The sequence below is a fragment of the Meriones unguiculatus genome, chromosome 14 (assembly GCF_030254825.1).
Source record: "Meriones unguiculatus strain TT.TT164.6M chromosome 14, Bangor_MerUng_6.1, whole genome shotgun sequence".
Classification (NCBI taxonomy): domain Eukaryota; kingdom Metazoa; phylum Chordata; class Mammalia; order Rodentia; family Muridae; genus Meriones; species Meriones unguiculatus.
The window spans coordinates 2864533-2879301 of NC_083361.1; the positions used below are offsets into that span (position 1 = coordinate 2864533).

The following is a 14769-nucleotide window of genomic DNA, read 5'->3' on the forward strand; positions in this document are numbered from 1 at the left end:
GGCCCCCATCAGTAAGCCTCCCTTTGCCCCAGTGCTCAGTGTCTCCAGCCTCACCGCTTCCTAACCACCCTTCGCTTTACACCCTCTTGTCTTTTTCCTGTCCCCTCCCAGACCCTCACCCTGGCAGCCGGCTCCGTGCGGCGCTGCCTGGTACCCGGCGGGACACACACATAGGAAACTGCCTGGCGTGTTCTCGCAGCGCCCGCGGTCACACGGCGGCGGCACGCGGCGGCACTCGTCCACATCTGTGGGCAGAGCCCAGGGCTAGGACTGGGGCCGACCCACGGTCCAGGAGGGACTGGAGGCCCGGGGAGGAGGGGCAGGGGGCAGGACCAGGGCGGGGCGAAGCTTGGGCCGGACCTCGCCCGGGGCGGAACCGACGGGGTGGGCGGGCGGGGCTAGGGTGGGTGGGCGGAGCTAGGCTGGGTAAGCTTACAGCGAAGCAGAGCTCAGTCCTAGAGGTCAGCCCAAGGGCTGGTGGGGACCCAGGCTGAGAGCCAGCTCGTGGGAGGGGACAAATGTAGGGAGGATAGGACCTGGGCAAGGGCGGAAAAGGAATCTTTGTGGATCAAAGGGAGAAAAGGAAGGCAGGGACAGGGCCAGAGAAGAAAGGGGCAGCTTGGGGTGCGAGCTGGCGTGGAATCAGGGGTCGTTGTCAGATTAACTGGAGAAGTGGTAGAACTCAGGCGGGGCCTGGGGGTGGGGAAGGCGGAGCTAGCGAGAGCAGAGCCAGGACAGGATTTGCACAAAGGCCAGGCCACAGGGTAAAAAGGGGCCAGGTTGGGTGCAGAGCAGGGGCCCAGCTGATCTCAGAGCGGGGCCCTGGGACCTGGTGGGTCGGGGTGCTCACCCAGGCACTCCGCCGCCCTCGGGCCTGCTCGGAAGCCCGTGCCGCACACGCAGCGAAAGCTGCCTGGCGTGTTCTCGCACCGCCCGGGAGCACAGGGCGTAGGGACGCGGCGACACTCGTCCACGTCTACGGGCACGGGGCAGGCCGGTCAGGCGGCGGCCAGGCAGGGCACTCTCCACCCCAGCCCCCGCTGCGCCCAGCCCTCCGCCCCGGTGGGCCCCGCTCACCGACGCAGCGAGCGCCCTGGGGGCCGAGCCGGAATCCTGGGTCGCACGCACAGGTGTAGCCGCTTGGCCGAGGAACGCAGCGTCCAGGACCGCACACCTGGGGATTCCGCTGGCACACGCCGGGAGACGGACCTGGGGGAGCCAGCCAGAGGTTCCCACACCTCCGAACTTTGTCCCCTCAGTTTCTCTAAGGTGCTTTCGTGAGCGTCCTCTCCCCAAGTCTAATCTCGGGGGAGCGGGGAGGTGTCATCAGCTCTGGCTGAATCCGCCCACACAGACACTCACATCCCAAACTTCAGATGTGTTTTCTCGAAACCTCCCGCCATGTCCATTTTACAGAATAAACTGGTGTCTCGGGATTTGGCTGTTTGCTCATTTAGCAGAGAACTGGAGCCCAACGATGCTCTAGTACCCACGGGAGCCATTACTCAAACCTTCAGATTCTTAGCTCGCGGCACCCTTTCTTCTCTCTTTCATCACCCTTTCCCAGCACCTTCACTCTGAGGCCTTTCCCACACCCTCAGGTTCCTATGGCACCTGGTTCAGGAATCTCGGGACCGGTCCAAGGAGGGGTGGTGGGCAAGGGATATTCAGGTCGAGGCTGGGGTTCAGGCCGAGGCTGGGGTTCAGGCCGAGGCCGGGGTTCAGGCCGGGGCCGGGATTCAGGCCGGGGCCGGGGCTCAGGGCGACGAGTGGGCAGAGAGCCTGGTTAAAGAAAGAGCATCTGTTCAGATGTGGGGATCTAAACTTGGGTGCGTCTGCGCCTCCCTCCTCATCTGCTTCCAGCAGCACTAGGAGGACGGCTTCCCCCTCCATCCGGGATTCATCGCACCTGTGGGTGGCCGGGAGGTGGCTGGCGGGGCGCGAGGCTGACTGAAGGGCATTCGAGGCGAATCCTGGTTCAGGGGCCTGGTGTTGTAGCGGAGGTCAGAGGCTGAATAGTGGTAACCGGGCCCAGCTGGGCAGATCTCCCGAAACCCCTCTGGGGACAAGGCAAGGAGAGAGCGGGAGAGGAGACAAAATGAGGTCTTGTGAGTGTGAGCAGGCCTTGGGACAAAGCCTGACTTTCCCTCTTCGGGGATGGAGGCAGAGTCTGTGTGTCTCAGGGGCGGGCGTGGCTACGGATGCAGGTGGAGTCCAGGGCGCACAGGACCCGGCGGTGCTCAGAGGTTGGGAGCGCACCCAAGGTAGAGCCAGGTTCGAAGCCGCCCACCCTCACTGGCTGAGGGCGGGGCCTCTACGCAGCCCGCGTCCGCAGCTAGCTCACCTGAACCGTAAGGCGGACAGAGCTGGCAGCCTCGACCCCACGCTTTGCCCACGCGGCTGCAGCAGCAGATCTGTTTGGTGATATTTCGAAGAATGGGCAGCGAGCATCCGCCATCATGGAGCACGCGGTAGCAGGGCCCCTTTGCCTCCGAGATCACGTGCTGGGCTGGGGGATGGGAGGAAAATCTTCAGGGCCTGGTGGGAAGGACAGGTTCTGGGGGGCGGGGTTAAGGGGGCGCTGTCGGGGAGCGGCCCCAGAGAGGGTTTAGTGGGTGAGGGGGAGGAACATTTAGGGACGTCTGGGGGAGGGGGTCCGAAAGAGCGCGGAGGGTGCTCGGGGCTCGAAGTGAGGCAGGAGCGAGAAGCTGCCTGTAAGAACCTGAACGCGGTCTGGAGGTCAAGGGGTCGAAGGAATCCGGAGGCCTTAAAGGAACTCAAGATTCTGGGAGGCCAAGGGGCGTGCCTGTGGAGGTTTGGGGGCTGGCGTGGGGGAGGGGCCATCTGCAATCAGCCCGGAGATCCGTCGGAAGGTCCAGGCTAAGCCGAGACGGCTCTAGAGACCAGAAGGGCTCCAGTCTGAGGTCAGGGGCGAGCTGGGAGCCAGCGTCAGCGCGTCTCCCCCACCCCCTCCCCCCGGCCACACTTACAGATGCAGCTGCTGCGGGACGAGTCCAGCAGGAAGCCATCCGGACACACGCACGTGTAGCCGCCACGAGTGTTGGCACACTCCCCGTGTTGGCAACGCCCACCTGTGGCGCACTCGTCCACATCTGCAAGAGCCGAGGCCGGTTTGGGCGAGTTGGCGAGCGGGGGACGACCACGCGCCCCGCCCAGCCCTGCGCCCCTGGCCGGCCTTACCCACGCAGGACCCATTAACTCTCTCGAAGCCGGCTGGGCAGGGCCCGTTTGGCCCACTCGCTCGGTTGGAGTTCCCTGCGGAGAGAGGAGGGTGGTGGCGGGGACCGCTTGGCCGAGCTTTTGGAGAGGACGTGGGGGGCCCGGAAGGGTGAGGTGTGGCTCGACCACCCCCGGGCAGCCCAGCGGGTGACTTCGGAGGACCTGGGAATGCGTGGCTGGGACGCAGGCACCTGAGCCGACGGGAAAGTGTCACCAGGATCAGAAAATAGGGCTGAATGGGCTCGGTGGGGTGGGGAAACCTAGGCCAGAAGCGACCCCCGAGGCCAGGGAAGCACGGCCGGAATTGCCCGGGGGAGAGGAGGCGAGGCCCGCGCCGGCCTGGGCTTACCCGGGGGCTCGGCGCACGGCTGGCAGTCGTGGACACCCCAGGCCAGGCCCTCCCCTCGGCAGCACACTTCCTGCGTCCGGAGCCCGGGCAGCGGCGACGCGCACTGCGGGGAGAGGGCGGCATGAGCGCGCCCCCGCCCTTTTGGGGAGCCCCGGCCCGCGGGCCCGGCCTCACCTCGCCTCCGCGCAGCTCCCTGAAGCAGTAACCGAAGCCGGAGGCGTCCGAGTAGCCGTCCTCGCGCGGCGCGCTCTGGGCCAGCACGGTGTAGGGCGCCGCCGCCTCGGCGCGCGCCGCCGCCTCGGCCCGGGCCAGGGCCTCGGGGTCCGGCTCCTCCCAGGGCCCCTGCACGCGCTCCACCTGGTGCACCACCACCGACGCCTCCTGGGGGTGCTCCACGTGCACGCTCACCATCGAGGCCACGCCTGAGCAGGGGCGAGACGCGCAGACGGGGTCACGTCCACGTGAGCCCCGGCGCGCGGGGTGTAGACCGGTGAGGTGAGCTGAGGACGGGTGCTCGGCATTCGGGGGGGCGTGGGGCGGGGAGGTGGTCACGGGTCAGGGATCCTCCTGCCTCTGCAGCCGAGGGGTGGGATTGCGAGCCGCCAGGCCGGGGGAGGGGGAGGGGCGTCAGAGAACCGCCAGGTTCCGGGGACCGGAGGTCCTCCGGCCAAATCCTGCTCACCGTGCTCGTCATCGCGGTGGTTGGCTAGTGGCATGGTGTACACGGAGCGAGTGAGGCCCGGCATGGCTGGGGCCGGGGGCCGGGCCCCCGAGGAGTGCAGTTGGCAGAATTTGCCAGCGAAGTCCGGCGGGCAGAGGCAGCGGTCAGGCCTCACACACACGCCGCCGTTGTGGCAGATCAAGGGACACAGGACTGAGAAGAAAGCAAATATCAGCACCCTGCCTGGCGCCCAGCCCCGTGTCGGATGAGCCCAAGCTAACCCACTCTCCAGCTGTGACGAGGCCCTCAAGGGACATCCATCCTGCGCTTCTCCACCTTAGGTCCTTTTTGTTTATATGCTCTTGGATTTTTTTCGAGACAGGGTTTCTCTGTGTAGCCTTGGCTGTGCTGGACTCGCTTTGTAGTCCAGGCTGGCCTCCAACTCACAGAGATCTGCCTGCCTCTGCCTCCCCTAGCCTTGGGATCACAGGCGCGCGCGTCCGGCTTGCTTTCGTGTTTTAAGATAGGGGCTGGGCTGGAGAGATGGCTCAGTGGTTAAGAGTGCTGTCTGTTCTTCCAAAGGACCCGAGTTCCGTTCCCAGCACCCACATGGCAGCTCACAACTGTCTGTACCGCCAATTCCAAGGGATCTGACACCTTCACACTAATGCACATAAGATAAAAATTAAATAAATTAAAAAAAAAAAAACAAAAAACAGGGGCTAATGTAGCCCAGGCTCTCCTCGAAAGCTCACTATTTGGACGACTGTTGAACTCCGGCGCCCTGCCTTCTCTTCCCAGCTTTTGAGATGACAGCAATACACCACCACACCATTCCCCAGATCTGACCCCGGCAGGACTAGGTCGAGCTACCGCGTAGTCCCTCCTACTAGGTGGGCGCGCTCCGCCCCGTCCTCCCTCTCCATTCACTTTCCCTTTCCGGGCCGAGTTCGGGAGTTCCAGCACCGACCAGACAGAGTGGTTCCTGCCCCCTGGATTACCTCCGCCCACCATAAACTCTCTCAGTGCAACACAGCCCCTCTCTGTCGCAGCTGGACGCCCCAGCCTTTCCCATTGGCCAGACACTCCTTCCTAGTCCCTCCCACAGGGCTTTCCACCTGAGCTTTGTGAGCTCCGCCCAACCAAGACACCTGGCAGCTCCAGCCCCGCCCCCCCGCTTTCCTCGCTCTGATTGGGCCTGACGCGTGCCCCTCCTCTCCCGGCGTCTTGGCCCCGCCCCCGCCCTCCGGCGGCCTTCCCTCCCGCCTCCGGTAGCCCTGGGCGGGGCGGCCCGCGGGGACGCGCCTCCCCTCCCCTCCGCGCGCCCTCTCCGGGCCCCGGGCCACCTCTGGGCGGGGCACTGCCAGCTGTGCGGCGGGGTAAACAAAGAGGGGTGCAGCGGGGCCAGGGCGTCGTCTCCGCATTCCGGACCCTCGGGGAGCCCCGGACTGCCGAGCCAAAGGAGGCCGGACGCGTCTCTCCGGAGCACCCCCTCCCTCCCTTCCTCCCCTGGGGCTGCCGAAAACAGCTGGAGACAGCTGCGCTCGGGCGAGGGCGGGAGCAGACGGCCCTGGCTGTCCGGGAGGTGTGTGTGGGCTCTCTGAGCCACAGCTCTACAGGGGTGGACACCTCAGTTCAGAGGAGCAGGGGACGCGCGTCCTCGGAGGAAGGGAGCCTGGGTGCCGTGCTCTGACGCTCAGAGACGACCCAGGCTGTCTGGGAGGCAGGGAGAGGCTAGCTCAGAGCAAATCTAGGCTCTCAACCAAGAGTCTTTCAGGTCCCTGAGGAGAGTTGCCTAGAAAACAGGACTTGAGCGCTTTCTGGAGGCGGGGGGCGTGGCCCCTGTGCGGTGCTGAGGACAAGGAGGGGAGTCTGGAAGCTTCCAGCACATTCAACGTCTCAGGCTGCCGGGACTCGGTGGAGAGCCCTGCTCCTCCCCAGCCAGGCGACTTGCCTGCCCTCGGTCTTCGTTAGTGGTGGGCCGGGAGCGTGGTCTCGGGAGGACTCTCGGGAGAATCCATTGATTGAGACCAGTTCTGGGGTTCTTTGAAGATAGGTGGGGAGAGGGTGGGACAGGACTGGAGAGTCTACCTTAGCAGTAGAAGAAAGCCTGAGGCCGTGTGGGGAGAGGGGTGCTGGAAGGGGGACTTTCCCCCACTTAGGACTTGTGCTTTCTGGGGGAAGTGGGGACCCGTGGGTGACGGTACCAGAACTCTCCTGGGAGGGGCTCAGCTTGGAAGAGAGCCTCCAGCGAGGGAGAGGGGCTGAGGCTCTCAGGAGCCTTAAAGCTGACCTCCGGGCACCTTAATGAGGTCCTTTACACGGCACAGCTTTAGGAAGGACCCAGCGGAGAAGCCACACTGCGGAGATGGAACTGTCTCTGCCCGGCGCAAGCCACCTAGGTTAGGGGCTTTGCTTGGCCTCTTAGGTCATCCCCCGGCCTGTTCGTGGCTTGAACGCAGAGCCCCACTAAGGGCGCCCAGACAAGGAGCTCGCGGCTGGAAGGGCAGGGCTGACTTCACGGCCCGCAGCGTTGGGAGAGCAGGGAGCTGACCTCGGGGTCTTGCCGAGGTCAGCCCGCCTTCACATGCCCCTCCTTGTGCCTCCAGGGGCTTGGCACCCGCCTGGGCACGGCGCCTGGCACGGGCGAGTTGGGGCTGGGCCGGGAGGGAGTGAAGGAAGGAGGGAGGAAGGGGCGGAGAGAAGGAGTGGTAGCGGGCGGGGGCTCGGGCGGGAGATGAGCTCACGCCGGCCGGGTTGGGCTGGCCGGGGGCCAGCCTGGGCGAGCTCTCGGCGCCAGGGGCCCCGCTCCCCATTCCGGAGGGCGTGAGGGGTGGGGGGCAGGAGAAGCCCGACCCCCGGAGAGCCGTTCCCCCCCAGCTCTCCGGGACGGCAGGTGGCACGCCCCCCCACCTCACCTGGCCCCCCGAGTGCTCCCCTTGTCCGGAGGAGGCAGACCCGCAGGCTCGTGCCCTCCTCCCCCAGGGGGCGCCCGTGCCCCGGGCCTCCGAGCCGGAGAGCTGTCGCACGTGGAACCGCAGCAATTCAGGTCTCGCCGAGAGACGCCCCGTCTTTCCCGGGCCCCCTCCTCCTAGCTCCTCATCCCAGGCAGCCCCCCAGACAGACACAGGAACTGGAGAGGTCCCCGCGCGACCCTGAAGCGCTCCCTGCCCACCCACCACTCCGTCTCCGAACTTCCTAGAAGTCCCAGGTCCCTCAGCCCTGCGCCCCGCGTCCAGGCGGGAGAGGAGGAAGGCTGGTGCCCGGCCCTTCACGCGGGCCGCCCCGGAGGTCCGCACAGCGCTCCCGGCTCCTGAAGCAGTGCTCGGGGACCCACCCCCGGCCAGCTGCTCGCGGCCCCTTCTTCAAAGACGCCCGCGACTCCCCGGCGCGTCCGCCCGGGGGACCTGGGCTCCCGATCCCCGCGGCACTGTCTCCAGGGTCCTCCCTCCGGCGCTCCTCCCTCGGGAGCACCCCCCGCACTCACAGGCGCGGAAGCCGGGTCCCCCCGGGGCCGCCCCGCCGGGCGCGCCGCTGTCCACGCTGGTGGTGTTGCGGGGCGCGCAGGTCGGGGTGCAGCGGGAGCCGGTGGGCCCGTGGACGCAGCGCAGGCCGCACACGGCGGGCGTGAAGCGCACGCGGAGCCGCTCCCGGGGCCGGCCCAGCGCGGGCCGCGGCCCCAGCGGCGCCAGCAGCACCAGTAGCGACACCGCGAGCAGCCGCGCGCCGCCCGCCATGGCTGCAGCGCCGCGCTCCACCGCGCCGCCGCCCCAGCCCGCCGGAGGGGCCCGGCCGCGCCCGCCCGCCCGCCCGCCCGCGGGGGAGGGCGGCCGCGCCCCCGCCCGCCCCCCCTCCCCACCGCTCCCTCCCGGGCGGCCGCGCGGGGGCGCGTGGGGCCGGGCGCCCGGCCAGAGGCGCGAAGGCTGGGCGCTAGCTTCGCAGGGGGAGGGGCAGGGCGCCCCCTCTGCTCCCACCCGCGCGCCAACAAGTGGACGAGGCCGTGAGGGAGGCGCGGGGAAGGGAACAGGTGGGGGCGGGCGGCTCTGCCCCCAGACGGAGCTGCAATCCGTGGAGAGGAAACCCCTCAGAGCCATGGGGGCCGCCTCCGGGGAGCCAGCTCAAGGCTGGTCCTCTGACGAGGCGCAGGGAAGGAGGCTTCGTCTAGATAGAGGACAGGATGGCCCCTGTGGGAGCGAGATGGCACGCGTGTGGGTGGTGAGAAGGGTCCGTGCCCAGAGCCCATAAAGGAAATCGAGGCGCTGGTTTCTGGGGAGGAGGGGCGGGGCGCACATCTGAGGGTGCCACAGCAGGCCAAGGGCACACCTGGCGGGAGGGGTCGGGATGGATAAGGGCGAGGGGCAGGGCCAGACTGTAGATGGGGTCCTCACATTGGCCCGGGGCTCGCATCTGGAAGACTTCAGGAAGGAAGGGACGGCCGTGGGATGAAGGCCACACAGCTGAGGGGCTTCTGAGGGGGGTCTAGTCCGGGGTACGGAACCCGAGCAAGAGCAGGGCCGAGGGAGGGTCGGGCACGTGGGAGGGAGGGCCCTCGGCCCCAGCGCTCCCGCAATCTTGGGCGTCCTGTGCCCAGGCAGGCGCCAACCCGCACAATCGCTTTTGTTGTCTGGGCTGGTTCGGCCTCGCTCTCCACTGGGCGAGCCGCCCCCCCTCTTCAGCCGCGGGAGCCCGGACGCCTGGCTTCCCGGCCCCACCCCGATGGGTCAGCGCCCTTGGCCTGCGTCTAGTTCTGTCCCTGGCTCACCTCGTACTGCCGGACGCAGGGGTCCCTAGAGGTGGCTGCGTCCTGGGGAGTGGGGTGGACTGAGCTACAATGGGGGACTGGCAGGCGGCGGCAGCATCGTGGGAACCAGACGGCTTTATCTGGCCCGGAACCACCCCCTCCGCCCCCTACGTGGAGGAAGGGCGGGTGTTCTTACCCCGGGCCTGGCCGGCAGGGGCGCGATGTGGGGGCCTTCTTCGCAGCAATGCCCGGGCCCACGGCCCTCGGGGCCGCCTTTGCCTCAGCAGAGCGCGGGCCTCCTGCAGACTGGGTGGAAGGGACGGAAGAGGCTGTCACCACTGTTCAGTTGGCCTCCTCGGCCAGAAACACTTCCAGCGGCGGCTCTGCCCTACAATACCTCCGGCCCTTTTATGGGGAACAAGGCTTGGGTGTGCTTTAGAGAAATGCTTTCAGAGAAAGGACTATGGGAGAAGAAAGAGAAATGGAAAGAGAGGAGAGAGATGCGGTTTAGGAACAGGGAGGGGACACAGCTAACAGGAACAGAGAAGAGACGGTGGGGAAGGAAAAAGTGGGGGAGCACAGAGACGGACACAGGTCAGGAGGCAAAGCGCCAGTGATGAAGGCAGGCAAAGAAGAGAAGAGACAGAAGCTCGGGCAGCGGCTCGGGACCAGCCTGTGTGTTTGGGGAGGGGAGGAACCGGATGCTTACGTCAGTGGCTGCCAATTGAGGGACACCTGGCTCTTTTTCTCCACAGGGCTGGGGCTGGGGCTGGGCACTGGGGGCGTTGGGGTCAGGCACGGCTGCAGGCCTGGGCACTTGTCCGGTGGGCAGCTTCGGACCCTGCAGGAAGCTTCAGAGACAGTCGGGGACTCAGTGGAGAAGCTGGAGGCCGAGCCTCTATCCACTTGGTCCATCTCTTCATTCTGGGTGGGGCTGGGGAAGGAGGCCTCTCATCCCCTGCCCACCCACACCCACACCCCCGGGAAAACCCACCTCGCGAGCAGCGGCTTCTCCTAGGTGCCTGGCCTAGGCAGCAGCGACAGGCAGCAGCTCTGTAAATAGAGAGGAACTGTTCAGGACCGAAAGGAGGGTGGGGGGGTGGAGGGTGGCGAGGAAACCAAGCAGACAGTTTAACTTCATGAGAGGCGCTTCTCTGCCTGTGGAGCTAGTGGGGGCTTAGACTAGCTTGGACTTCCACCTGCATCTTCATCATCATTCTCGACAAGTTTTCATTATGTAGTTCTGGTTGGCCTCGAACTCATTCTTAACGCCATTATTTTGAGATAAACACCATGCACGGTAGCCCTGGCTGATCTAGAACGTACTCACAGCAATCCTCCTGCCTCATACGCCTCTAGTGATAGAGTTACATGCGCGAGCCGCCACGCCAGGCTTAAGATCATTTTCAGAGACATTCAAAGGAGATTTCTAACTGCATCTCCAAGCCTGGGCGGTCTGGGCTCTAGGGCTCCGCCCACTAATTCTTCGAAGTCGGGACTCGGCCGCCATCTTGGTCCTGGCCGGCAGGTGGCGCCACACACACACACAGACCTCGGCGGCCGCGCACTGCGGTGACTCCCCAGACTCCGGGTCCAGCGCAGTGCTGAGGTGGAAGGGGACACCGCAGTCCAGGACCGGGAACCCTGAGCCCGACTGCTATCTGGTCCCCGCCTTTCCGGGGTGTGCGTCCTGGAACCAGGGTCTCCTGGCCCTTGGGGCTCGGTGTCCGAGCGGAAAGGGCTCTTCCTGGCCATGTCTCCGCGCCGCGGGGTCTCAGCCACGACCCTTCGGCTGCGCTGCCAGAGGAGCCCAGAGGCCCCCCAGACAAGTCCATTGTGCCCAAGCTAAGGGGGGGCGGGGACCACGGCGCACGCTCAGGCCCAGGCGGAGCAACCCTGGGAGATGCTGAGAAGGGGAGTCCGGCGCCCCGACACCCTCCAGATGCGTGGGGCTCAGAACGGAAGCAGGCGGTCCCGGGGGAGCCTCGAGACGGCCCCCAGCCCGGTGGCCGCGCCTCCCGCCTCTTCTGCAGGTTAACCCCTTCCCAGCCCCGCCCCCGGCGCGGCTCGGGTTACTAAACGCATTCCCAGAGCCCCGGGCGGGAGCCGAGCCCGCGGCCTTTGTAACGGAGCGCAGGGCTGCCAGGAGGGGCCGGCTGCTGGGCAGGAGGGCTCACCGACCCCGCCACCCTCCGACTGGACGGGAGCCCAGAACCCTCAGCAGCTGCCCCGATCTCGCCGCCAAAGCGCCGGCCGTCCGTTCAGCCCCGACGAGCTCGGTCTCGCCGCGCCGGAGCAGCAGGCAACGCGGGGACCCCGCGCTCAGGTCCTCGCTCTGCCCTGCCAGCAGCCCAGCCCCCTCTTCACCTGCTAGAGGAACCCAGAAGCCCTTCCCAACCAACCCAGCGCCCCCAGAAACCCAGCGCACGCCAGCTTTGCTTGAAGGTCCCACCACGACCTTCCAACACACCCACCTTCCCCCCCTTTTTTTAAACACTCAAGAGACGTGGGTAGCTCCACGCTAGCTCAAGGGCCCCACCCATCTCCATCGTGCTAAAAGAACGCGAAGCCTTCCCCGGTATCACCTGGGGTCTTCCCCCCCTCCCCCCCCAGTGAACTCGGAAGCCGGCTGGGCCTCATCCTCCCACCACCTTGGAGGGACCCTCCCTCCTCAGCGTCTCAGCGCTTTTCGACCGCTAACGCCTGCAGCAGAGGGGCTCCTGGTGGACCCAGGAGCTTCGGCCCTGCAATCCTCCTACCCAAAGCAGCTGCTTCTTGGTCTCCTAAATCTGAAGGTCTTGATCCTCCGGGACCACCGGACTTACTGGATGCTGCAGTGGGCTTACCCGGCCTGGTGGCCCGGGACCACCGCGTCCTCGATGGCTCGGCTAGAGCTGGGGCTCGGACTGGGGCCGCTAGCAGAGGCGGCGGCGGAGAGCAGAAGCAGCAGGAAGAGGGGGCGGTGGCCGGGGAGGCAAGGCCGGCGCATCGTGTCCGGTGCAGCGTCCCGCTCCGGGAGGGCAGTGTGTCCAGTGGGTCCAGACCGGCCTGGCCCCGGTCCCGCCCCCTCCCCCGCCCCAGCCGGAGGCCGACTCACTTTCTCCAGCAGGCCAGCCTGGGGCTGTGAAACTTCCCTCCAATCAGAGCCCGGCACTGCCAGCGCTCCAATCCATACGCGACAGGGGAGGGGCTAGGTGGACAGGTGCCGGGCGGGGTTGCCGGGGCGGGGAGCTCCCCCGGAGGCGGGAGGATTGCGGGAGTCAGGTACAGACTGCCTGAATCTCTCCAGCCGAGGCCTCCAGTCACCGCAGTGCTTATCACCGACATAGGCCTCACCCTCTGCCCAGCGCTGGGATGACTCGGTCTGTCTAGCTATAGAACCGATAGTCCGCCGGTACCCACGGCCCACGTGAGAAAGACCGCATTCTGCTGGTGAGTCAGGCCTGGTGGCGCCTCCCAGGTTAGGCAGGGAGATCCCGAGGTCCAGGCCAGCCTGGGCTACGTAACGAAACCCTCTTTTCCTCTTCAGCCTTCCCACCCGAATCTCGAGGAAACAAGAATTTAGTATTGAAGCACCAGTCTTCCACCTGACCCGGGTGCCGTCTCTGCGGGCCACATCAAGTCTCTCAGCAAGATGGCCCCTTCCATTGTTTCAGCCTCACCATCTGCAAAAACTTGTCCCTCCCAAGTTCTGCCCTTCCGTGAATGCAGGCTACGCCCTTGACCAGACAGTTCCCAGAGGACTCCCAGCTCGGCCCCTCCCACATCCCTCTCTGCCTAGGTCCCTAGAGACACCAGACCCCCTTCCCCGCCTGACTCCTAGAGTGTCCCCCAATGACCCTCACAACCCCAGAGTTTGTTCTTGGAGACCTCTAATCCCCTCCTCTCCGGGCGGGGGGAGCACAGGCTACGGAACACGGAGCGCGCACCCCCTCCAGTCTGGTGGGGCTTCGAGCTCTGCCTGTGACCCCAAGCCCAGGGGTCTCAGCCCAGTTCCTTCCCTTTGCTGTAAACTTGGACGTCAGCCTGGCATGGCAGTGTAAGCCCTGTACACACGGCCTGTGGGAGGAATAGCCAGGCAAGCCTCAGGCCAGCCTGGTCTAAAGGCACATTCCAAGCCGTCTAGGCCTGCATGGCAAGAAGCTGCTTCAAGCAAGCAAACACAACCTCCAGTTCCAGCCCTGTCGTCTCAGCCTCCCAAGCCCCGAGAGCTCCGGCCTGCGCCTCAAGTCGCCTCTTTTTCTTGAGCTCCGGGCAGAGGGAAATGGGATACCCTTTGACTTAGAATGCCGAACCGCGCCCACTCTGCCTGTGATGCGCCACCTCTGGGTTTGGAACATCATCTCTCAACAGTTCAACTCCCCCCGCCCCCCTCGAATTTGCTTGGAATTGTTCTTGGACTTCTCCTCCTCCTTCCTTGGCCTCCCTCGTTGAGGACTGCCACCTTGGACCTTCAGCTTGCTGACTGAAACTCTAGCCCCACCCCCAGCCACAGCCGTAACCTGGCCTCAGGCCCTCACTGATCCAGCCTCCCCAGACTCGTGCCGTCCGAGCCCTCTCTCCACTGGAAGGTACACAGGTCGCACACCTCACATCTCCCTGCAATGAGCCACACGGAGTGACTCAACAGCCACCCTCACGCCATCACTGCCACCTACAGCAATTCATGCCTCCACCGCACACTGACTCGGAGCGGGCCCACCCACTGTCCAGGGCCCTACAGGCCCAGGAGCAGTAATGGTGGCAGTGGGGACTCATTCTCAGCTGTTCCTGGGCTGACCCAGCGCAGTGATGGAGAGCCCAGCTTTGCCCATTAACTGTGATCTGTGCTTCTGTCTTTGTGTGGCCCCCCAAGTCCCTGCTCACATGGCTCTGTGGGACAGCACGTCCCTCACCTGTCTCCCCCCCCCCCCGCCCCTCCTCATGTCCTACCCTGTGGCTGGAGCATTTGCTGGGGGCGCTGCCGAAATGTCTCCCTTCTGCCCAGGATCCAGGGCATCGTCAATGCTCGTTGCTAGGCAACAGCCTCTGGCTTACCACTGCAACTTCCGGGGATGGCAGGGATGGTACTGGCTTCCCTTCCCCCCTGAATTTGGAGTCTCCAGTTCCCCTTGCTGGTTTTTAAGCCACGTTTGTTATTCCTTGAGTTCTAGTAGGATCTCAACATTCAAAAGCCCTCTGGAGCTCTGGGCCACGGTGTTCCAGAAGCTTCACCACGCTGCTCTCTCCTCCGCGCACTATTTTATTCCTAGTCTTGAACAAAATCACCTCAATTAGACAACACTCTCTGCTTCTCCTGGACTCATGAGCATTGTAGAAATGTAAGAGTTCTCTGGCACGGAAAAACATGACCCCAGTGTTTTGGATCTGCGACCATTACGAAGCAGCCTCATGTTTTGTAGATTTTCTGACATTCTAGCTCCTACATACTCTAGAATCCCTACCAATCACATATCCCACGGGCTCTCACTGTCCTGGCATGTAAACCTTACTCTGGAGTTTGGGGTTATGGGCATCCCAGAACACCCTGGGTTCAATCAGTTGCCTTTTTACCACCACTTGTGTCCCAGACGCTCTGCCAATCCGGAATTCCATGCCACTTAGGGTTTGGGGGGGGGTGAGACAGTATTTCATGTATCCTCAGCTGGTTTCAAACTCACTATGTAGCTGAGGATGACCTTGAACTCTTGGTCCACCTGGTTTCTTTAAAAACCCAGCTATTTTATGTTTTTGTTTTGATCCCAAGTACAGGATACGGGGCTGCTTTCAGTTTGTCCA

The 14769-nt window shown here is 64.9% G+C and overlaps 1 protein-coding gene across 4 annotated transcripts in view; it reads right to left on the bottom strand.

Annotated features, from left to right (window-relative positions):
- Nucleotides 1-11995, bottom strand: part of Ltbp4 (latent transforming growth factor beta binding protein 4) — a 29184-nt gene extending 17189 nt beyond the window's left edge. For 2 of the 4 annotated variants that reach the window (XM_021650653.2, XM_021650651.2), the window contains exons 1-15: nt 11838-11995; nt 9986-10044; nt 9701-9842; nt 9188-9297; nt 4272-4463; nt 3764-4011; nt 3590-3692; nt 3202-3276; nt 2991-3113; nt 2345-2509; nt 1910-2059; nt 1615-1782; nt 1078-1209; nt 851-976; nt 120-245 (exon numbers count right to left, since the gene is read on the bottom strand). In XM_021650653.2, coding sequence (XP_021506328.1) covers nt 120-245; nt 851-976; nt 1078-1209; nt 1615-1782; nt 1910-2059; nt 2345-2509; nt 2991-3113; nt 3202-3276; nt 3590-3692; nt 3764-4011; nt 4272-4463; nt 9188-9297; nt 9701-9842; nt 9986-10044; nt 11838-11980 — 2062 coding nt within the window. In that variant the 5' untranslated portion in view covers nt 11981-11995. Of the gene's footprint in view, nt 1-119; nt 246-850; nt 977-1077; nt 1210-1614; nt 1783-1909; nt 2060-2344; nt 2510-2990; nt 3114-3201; nt 3277-3589; nt 3693-3763; nt 4012-4271; nt 4464-7737; nt 8027-9187; nt 9298-9700; nt 9843-9985; nt 10045-11837 lie in introns of those variants that run through there. The other 2 variants (XM_021650652.2, XM_021650654.2) reach the window with 2 other exon arrangements.
- Between the last annotated feature and the right edge of the window lie 2774 nt (nt 11996-14769).